Source organism: Pteropus vampyrus, unplaced genomic scaffold, assembly GCF_000151845.1.
Source record: "Pteropus vampyrus isolate Shadow unplaced genomic scaffold, Pvam_2.0 Scaffold432, whole genome shotgun sequence".
NCBI classification, from domain to species: Eukaryota; Metazoa; Chordata; class Mammalia; order Chiroptera; family Pteropodidae; genus Pteropus; species Pteropus vampyrus.
In genome coordinates this window covers 660,312-669,538 of record NW_011889213.1, presented here as the reverse complement: position 1 = coordinate 669,538, position 9,227 = coordinate 660,312, and the positions used below count along the sequence as shown (strand labels likewise).

The 9,227-nt window shown below is 43.1% G+C and overlaps 1 protein-coding gene across 1 annotated transcript in view; it reads right to left on the bottom strand.

The window, feature by feature from the left end:
* LOC105306336 (signal transducer and activator of transcription 5B) overlaps positions 1-9,227 on the bottom strand; it is a 53,001-nt gene that overhangs the window by 19,585 nt on the left and 24,189 nt on the right. The window contains exons 2-6 of the mRNA XM_011381281.2: positions 7,766-7,902; positions 4,955-5,111; positions 3,600-3,689; positions 2,487-2,661; positions 11-156 (exon numbers count right to left, since the gene is read on the bottom strand). Coding sequence (XP_011379583.1) covers positions 11-156; positions 2,487-2,661; positions 3,600-3,689; positions 4,955-5,111; positions 7,766-7,893 — 696 coding nt within the window. The 5' untranslated portion in view covers positions 7,894-7,902. The remainder of the gene's footprint in view (positions 1-10; positions 157-2,486; positions 2,662-3,599; positions 3,690-4,954; positions 5,112-7,765; positions 7,903-9,227) is intronic.

Below are 9,227 nucleotides of genomic sequence, written 5' to 3'. Positions count from 1 at the left end.
ACAGAGGGACGTGGACCCCACTCACCACGCGGTACTGCTGCAGCGTCTGGGCCTCGCGCTGCAGCCAGGCCTCCAGGGACACCTGCTTCTGCTGGAGGTCTGTCTCCCGGCTCAGACGCTCCTGGGGGTTCAGCTGGGCCAGCTGGGTGAACTGAGCTAGAGGAGGGGACAGGAGACCCACGACTGTGATCTTCCAGCTTTCAGCAGGAGGTCAGAGAAGTCACACTCACCTGTTCTTCAGGCAAGACCCTTAAAGGACATGTCTGACTGGTGGCAAGTTGGGGCTCTGGCAGCCCAGAGTGCCAGCGATGAGCGGGCTCCGCTCCCCGGCCTCCCAACTCTGAGCTCCCCTCTAGGAACCGGGGAGATGGAGGCTTGGGGGTACAGCTGAGCAGGATCCTACCCTGCAGCCTCCCCTCCCACCCTAGCCCACACAGCTGGCTGCCCAGCTATCCTCAGGCCACACAGTGGTATAGCTTGGGGCCACACTGCCTGTTTGGAAGTACGCCCTGACTGGGTGAACTCGACAAATCGCTTCACTATCCTGTGCCTCAGTTTCCCCATGCGTATAATGGGAGGATCTTGCTCCCTGCCTCAGTGGGCTGCTGTGACAATTAAAAAGTGATGATACGGAAAATGCTCAAAAATCTACCTGGCACATGGAATCTCATCAATGGCAGGAATAGGGAGTCAGTGAGGCCTCATTACACTTTTTTAAAAAAAATCAGTTATGACGTACTTAAGACATAAGGAAGGTGAAAAGAATAATGCAAGGAACACCTGTGTAGCCATAATCCAGCTTAAGAAATAAAACATTTCCATAGTTAAAGCCACCTGTTCACCCTCCCTGGCTTGTAAACTCATCCTTCTCATCAAAGGGAATCACTACCCTAGATGCTGGGATGATTACACACTACCAATAGCCTTTTTGAACGTCCCAGTGTCTTTACTTGGGCTGAGCCAAGAAGATGTGAGTGTCAGCGTGTCTTGGTCAAGTTCCTGGCAGGCCTCTGAAGGCCATGTCACAATGACCCAGGCCCTGCCCCATGGACACACAAGCTGGGACAGACCAAAGCAACTCTAGACAGCCAGGAAAAGCCCAGAACTAGAGACTTCAGAAATACGCCTCCAATCTCACTGCAGGGGACAGAGCAGGAAGAGCAATGTCTAGTATGCAACACAGCAGAGAAGTCTGGACAGCCACCTCAGGGATCCTGTCACTCACAGGGAGGTGGCGGTGACTCCAACACCTGGGCCCAGCCTCCCTATGCAAGTGACCCAGTTGGGCCTCTCTTGGCAATTTGCAGAAGCTTCTGGGAAGGACGCCAGGAGACGTGAGGCAATTGTCTGCTCTACTGGAGGGAGCTGAGCCTTCTCGTACACAAACAGATCAATAGCCTGTGTTTCTGATGGGTGAACTCGATCAATGACACTGAACTGAGGTTGCATGATGGGTACAAACCCAAACCAGAATCGAAACCTAAACCTATAAATAGAAAACAAAAAACCCAAGAATAGGATAATCAATAAGATCAACCAGTCCAAGGCTTTGGGTAGAACCAATAGCCTGAATCTCCTGACCCTAACTCAAGAAGTAGGCTCTTCTCTCTGGGGTCAGTCTGGAGTGTAATCAGATGGAAGAAAGATAGGCTAGAATCATCCCACCAACATCTACTCAACCCCTACTATGGTTCGGGCAATGTGTTCGCCTCAGGGTACAGAGATATAAGACACAGTCCCTTCTCAGAGAATTTATATTCTGGTGAGGAAGGCAGAGTTAATAAATGATAATCGATACAGTTGTGAGATCAAGCCCACATGCATGGTATTAGATGAGCACACAGCACATGAACGTTTTTATGGCTGGTTGGTTGAGCAAAGGCTTCACTGAGACTTTGAGCTGGGCAGGCAAACAGGGAGAGGAAACTATGAAGTCACACTGCCAGGTTCCCAGAAGGACAATAGGGGGTGCTGTTGGGGCTCCAGAGCCTCAAGACTGACTCAAGTTCTCTGTACTCAAGTATGAAGCAGGATTTAGACCAGGAAGGGAGCTTTTGTCTACAAGGGCTACTGAGGTGCATTCATGTGCTCTGCCCCTGGATAGCTTCTCTGAATAATCTTAGAGAACAACATGACGAGTTTGTCACCACGAACACAGCCCTTTGCTCTTATACTGGCCCTGCTTAGAGAGTTTAATATTTCAAAAGCAGCCTTTATAAAATGCCTATTATGTACAAAAGCATTGTTTGGTACTGTGTACTTGACTGGAAGCTCCTTCCCGCAAGAGGACCAGGAGCTCTCTGGGTATGGGAGGCCTGAGTGACATCCCCATCTCTTAAGGCAAGCGCTTGAATTGTCCCCCTCCTAAGTCTCATCCTCCTAGCACTGTCTTCAGTGCAAATGATCCCCTGCTGTTCCAGAGAAAGGTAACTGCTTCTCTTCCTATAGGGTCTGAGCTTCTCTCTAGTCCTCACTCCCGGCCTCACCCTGGATCCTCAGGCTCTCTTGATACTGGATGATGAAGTACTCTTGAGTCTGCTGCAGCTTCTTCAGTTCATTCTCCGTGTCCTGCGTGACCAGTCGCAGCTCCTCAAATGTCTGGTTGATCTGAAGGTGTTTCTGGGACATGGTGTCAGCAAGACTTCCAGATGGAGAGGTTCCCTGGAGACAGACCGGGGGGAGTGTGCAGGCAGCAGTGAGCTGGGCAGGGACAATGGGAGAACACCTCGGGCCTTAATCCCAAGGAAAAGCCAATGCTAGCACCTGGGCTGAAACCCCAAAAGCTAAATTCTGAGTCAGAGGAATTATAAATGTTACTTGTGAGAATTGGTGTCGAGTGGGATAAGAGGAGAAACAGGTGACCTGACAGACTATGGCACCTCCATAAAGCATACTAGAAACTTCTATTGTAGTTCTGACCTCCGTCACAGTATCCCAAACAGGGTCCATTTAATTCCCTTTGAAGAGACTAGAACTCAATACGTCCCAGGAGTTACCCTGGTTTTCCTACTAGTGATGATGACTCCTCATTCCACATTCTTTCATTGATCTGATGCCATGGACTGTGCTAGGTGCTGGGGACGCAGTGGGGAACAAGGCTTTGTGAACACATGTCATCTGTGTCCTCACTCAAGACCTTCTTGTGACTGAAGGAAGAGGGAAGATAGGGAACCTCTCATAGGTGGCATCCTGGAGACTCCAAAACAAAGTTACAGGGGAGGCATCCACAGGCCTTGGATCCAGCCATTTAAGTGACCTGGTCTGATCCATTCCTTCAACACCTGGCTGAGAGGGGGCTAAGCAGAAGTCTTTCTTAAGTAATCTCACCTGAATATAAACATGACTTTACCCCAAAATTATTCAGTTGGGGGTAAATTATTTTGCACTTGTTCACATTGTTTTGTGGTTGCAACCTCATCAAGGTTATAAATCAGTTAAGATCAGAGAACAGTCTTCTATTTCTTTTGTGCCCCTTAGGACAATGCTCTGTTTTAGAGACATCAATAGAGGCACACAGAGTTGTTACAAAACCGGGTCCAGAGAGAAGTGGGCAAGTAAGGACTTTCCACTCCGTTCCCGATACCACTTGGGACACTCACATTGTTGGCTTCTCGGACCAGCCTCTGCTCATTGTACAGAATGTGCCGGATGCAGCGGACCAGCTCCATGGGGCAGCGGTCATACGTGTTCTGAAAGAATTTAAGAGCAGATATCATTTTGTCACATTCCATGCTATGGGCCTCACCCCACCTTGGAGGAGACTCCTAGAGACACGATGCTGTGATCATGATGCTGCTCCTCCAATATCAACGAGGACAAGAAAAGCACATCGTAGGAAATCCAATTATAGCAAGAAGGTAAGATTATTTTATTTCTTGTATCCTAATTTGCCTAAAGTGCTAGGGTATCATTTTTGGAAACAGGATAAATAAATTTCAAAAAGGCCATATCATCTGGACACCACCTTGAAACCCTGAGAAGGACATAACATCACTTATTTAGCATTCTGATGAGATTGTGTAACCTGCATCTAATCATAAAGAAACGTCACACAAACCCCAAATGAGGTACATTTGATCTTTAAAAAGTAGAGGAGCTGAATTATTTTAAAATGTCAACGTAATGAAAGACAAAGAAAGGTTGAGAAACAGTTCCAGATTAAAGGACATTTAAGAGACATGACAACTAGATGTAATATGTGATCTTGGACTGGATCATGGGGGTAAATGCCCTAAAGCTGCGGCCCCCAAACTTTTTAGCACCAGGGACCGGTGCTCCTATGAGAATCTAATGCCTGGTGATCTGAGGTGGAGCTGAGGCGGTGATGCTAGTGCTGGGGAGCGGCTGCAAATACAGATGAAGCTTCACTCGCTCGCCCGCTGCTCACCTCCTGCTGTGCAGCACAGTTCCTAACGGGCGACGGACCGGTACCAGTCCTTGGCCCAGGGGTTGGGGACTTCTGCCATAAAGGGTATTAAGTTAGTTCACAAAATGGAAATATAGACATAAGATTACCTAAATTTAACTACCTCAATGTTAAATTTACTAAATATGATAACTGTACTATAACTATGTAAGAGAAGGTTCATATTCTTAGAAAATGGACACTGAAGAACTTTGGGGCAAAAGGACATGATGTGTGCAATTTACTTTCAAGTGATGAAAATGTGTGTGTGGAGAGAGCATATGATGAAGCAAATGTTAACAACCTGGGCATAAGTAGCGGTTCTTTGTATCGCTCTTACAACTTACGATAAATTTGAAATCATTTTCAAATACAAAGTTAAGAAAGGCTACAACCACGGAACCAAACAATAAGATCTTTATACAAGTAACATGTAACTCAACAACTCTGAGTTGAAGAAGAGAAAGCCAATCTCTACAGAAAGTATTAAATGACAGATGAGTCCCTCCGAGGTAAGTGAATTAAGTGTGACCCAGAGTTCACACCCACCTGGAGCTGCGTGGCATAGTGCCCCAGCTTGATCTTCAGTAAGAACCCATCTTCCCCCACTTGGTGCTCCGCCTTCTTCTGCAGCTCCTGCACCAGGCCCTCCAGGAGTTGGGTGGCCTTAATGTTCTCCTGTGGATTATCAAGATCTATTGAGTCCCTAGGGGAAAAAAATTACATACATATGTATACATACATGCACATGAGCCTGTACAAATGCAGCCTCAACGCATCACATCTTTTCTTTGGCTAATGTGATTTCTGTATAATGCTCACTGCAAATTTTAGCAAACAGTTCCATTCAAATTGACTAGATGTCTACATTAATCTATCCTTAACTCACTAACTACCTCAATAGACTCTAGAGTAGTACTTTTTTTGACCATGTACTGCCCTTTCTCCTTCCTCCTGCCGACTTGCTCTGGTGCTTATGCTATCTGCTTCTTGGAATGGAGGGAAAGGGAAAGTGCTTTGTGTACACTGAAGGAAATAAGGACTCTGATAATTTCCTATTTATAGTTACCCCTTGATGGTGTACAGGCACAAGGACAAGAATATTCTACATGTTTTTTCCAGCCTCGACTACTTCTATGTGTTGCTAATTTCACAGAGTATTTCTTAAGTAGTAACAGGTGAAACATTTATTGCTATTTCTAAAGAGCAATTTGAGGTATTGGAAATGAGATATTAAAACAGAAAATGCCTACAAGATTTAGGACTTGTAGGCAACACTTACTCTTCCAGTGAACTAGAGAAACCATTCTATGGACTTCGTATTAATTCAGAGCCGTTTAACTGGTGACAGGGTTTGAGTGGCCTTCCCTCCCTTTCCTTCCTTCTTTCCTTCCTCCTTCCCTTCCTTCCTTCCTCCATTCCTTTTCTTCCCCCTTCTCTCCCTCCGCTATTCTCACCGTACCCCCCCCCCGCCCCACACACCTCAACTCTCTCTCTCTCTTTTTAAACAACTTAGGCAACTATTGCTTTTGGCCAGTACTAAATTACTCAGCTCACTGAAGAAACCAAACAGCTGTCAGATTGAAATAACATTCAATTACTGCTGCCCAGGTCTGGAGTCAAATAAGAGATCTGGTGATAGCTAAAAGACACCAACCCCTGAGGTCAGTTAGCAACTAATTTCAAACAGAAGCACAAACAGGTACACCAAAACACTGATAACAGACTTCATCAAATAATATGCTCAAATCTATACTTGGAGAAGGCAGTCGAGAAAGCCAGATTCTAAATGTGTATGCTCTATGTACTAAATAAAATATATATTAAATAAAGCCTGAAAGGAATGAACTATGGCCCTGTGCTTCTGTTTTGACTGGCAATAATACTCCTCGTCTGAGGAATCCGTTCTTGAGAAGATCAAGTCTCTGAACAAAACTCATGGAAATCAAGTAACGGTTCTTGTACTTAATTCTCTGCTTAAAAACAAATTTTTTTTCTTAGCATAAACACGAGAATTGAAGATTTTTTAAATTAAAATCATTATTTTCTTAAGAAAATCAAAACTAAATAAAATTTCAGACTTATCGGGGTGATCACTTCATAATGTCTAACCACTATGTTGCATACCCGAAACTAATGTAATATTATATGTCACTGTAATTGGAAAAAAAAATTTTTTAACTAAATAAAATTTAGATTTCCCTTAATTATCAACACAAGACTTTTAACGTTCATTCAGTAAGAAGACTACATGGAAAACCTACTAAATGAAAACATAAATCAACAGAAACTTCCTACTAACTTTTTTTCTAAGCTCTTCCCAGCATTAAAACAGAAAATGAAAAGGAAATGGAAAAAAGCACTAAGCAAGGTGCAACTGATGCGCTCACATTTAGCTCCTTTTTTTTTCTCAGTTAATTACATGAGACTGAGATTTTTTAATTGCCTAGGAAATTGCCTTCCTTTCGTGCTAACTTCTGGAGAGAAATCTGCTACTAAAGCACGATTGTGATTATTCCAAGACAGCGTTACTGACGGATATACAGCCTCCCTCAAACAGTAACATGAAGGCTGTCTCCTCCCAGCTCTGCCAAAGAGGACCCCCCCACTCACGATAGTGGAGGCCTGAAGTATCTGAAAAGTATGCTGGATCTGACTGACAGACTGGTAACCAACCAACACGTTCCCAGGCCCTGAGCAGAGCAGCAGACAGCCTGCTGCCTGGCGTGCAATAATGTCGATTAAAAAGCTTTGTTATCAGTCTACTGCACTGTACTAACTCTAAAAGAATTTAAAAACAAAATTTCCCCTAAATCTATAAACAGTAATTTGAAAAATAAGAAAAATAAAGATGCTTTCTAAATCTGCCACCAAGATGTAATGATTGTTAATATTTGGGTGTATCGTCTTTTAGTTGTGTGTGTGTATGTATACACATTACATATAGATTTAAAAACACCAATGTGTCTATTGTTAAATTTGTTAACAATACATTTTATTAAATTATGTGCGCAAACATACCTTATCTGCCCCATTCAGCACTAAATTCTACATAGACAAGGGCTTTAATTTTTTCATATGAACTCTACCTCCTACAACACTGCTAGGCACCCTGTAGGCACTCAAAACACATTTGTTAATTCTTTTTTATGAGTAGCAATGCTCCCATGTTTTTAAGCAGAATTAACTCTTAAAGGGAAGAAATCCTATTTTAAAAATCCCAAGAGTCATTCCATTTTCCTAACTCACATAATTTTTTTTAAACGTACAACTTTTGGAGTCTCCATCCTATTATCTTTCCAATCAAACTTCGATATGCTTGTGCTTCACGAGATATGATGGAGAAAACCATTCACTTACCACGCTTGGCTTTCAATCCACTGGGATAAATAATGGCGCACCTCAATGGGGAAATGCTGGCCGTACAATGCTTGCATCTGGTGAAGGGCATCTCCCTGCAGCTGCTGGGCTTGGATCCACACAGCCATGTTTATAATCTGCTAAACAAACAGTCAGTGGTTTGGGTGGGTTTCCGCCCCCTCCCCCCCGCCTTTAAATCCACTAGAGTTAATATTCACATAATTATAAAAGCTAAAGATAAATGCTTTTAAGTCTTTTTGGATTGACTGAAGATCGGTATTCTGGAACTGAATTTTAGCTTTGGAATGTTTTCAGAATGTAGATGTTCAGTGTGGCCATGGAAAGCTTTATAACTGAGTCTGTGAAGCTCCAACTATAAAATGTACTGAATTCCTATAAGCCAAAGGGCAAAACCAACATTAGGAGAACTGCCTATAGCATCACAGACTTTTCTTGAAGCAACAGTAAGTAGCATTTCAACAAAAATGATAAATAATTAGCACGGGGATTTTTTTTTTATCACTTGTTTTAGATTTGGTATTTTGACTTTTAAGAAATACAGTAAACATACTACCATTCTGAAAATGACCCAGTAAAAGAAAAGTGAAAATATTTAAAGCATGGGTCGAGTCCTATGTATTACCACTAGTAGGGCACAGAGATTTATTTGGAAAAATACCCCAAGGTTCACCTTCTAAGTTATTGCTAAGGAATTTATGAAGCGATGTTGTGTTAAATTATAGCCTTTAAAACAATACATCCCACCTCAGTCAGAAACAAATACCATTATATTCCAATAGTGGGTAGGTTTTTAAAATAAGCTCTGAAAAATGATTTTATAAAACTACCAAGATGCCTTCTCTGACTCACCTGAGAATTTTCAATTCATTTGGCAGAAACTCTCTGGGCTTAAGCAGATTGTGGCAGCAACGTTACTTTCATCTACGCACAAGGGACTAAACCAAACCTTGCCCTAACACTCTGACCCACAATGTAGAATTTGGTGTAAGGCAGGGCTCTCCTGGATCCCATCCATAACGATTTGGCTACTGATTTGCACAGTTCTCCCAAGAGCTATGCTACAGTTAGGATCCAGTGAATTAGACCTTGATTTTGTTGAACACCAGGGACTACACGTGTGTTAGGAAACAAAACTCCCGTCTCAGTTAGTTGTTGTCCGATCACGTAACACTGAGCTATTTATGGGATGAGTCAGTTAGCCAACAATGAGGTGTGGGGTAAGTGCCAGTTACCTATTTTAGACTTGTGCAATGCTATAGAACACTTGAGAGGTGTATAGTTTTATTTAGGGCTTTCAGGCATTAAGACTGGGTTAACTGTAAGATCACCCGAGATATCAAATTTCAATGGCTGCGAGTTTACTAGGAGAAAGACTGGGATCAAAGAGCTCTCTCCAGAAACAATTCCATGTTATAATCAAACATCTGGAACACATTTAATT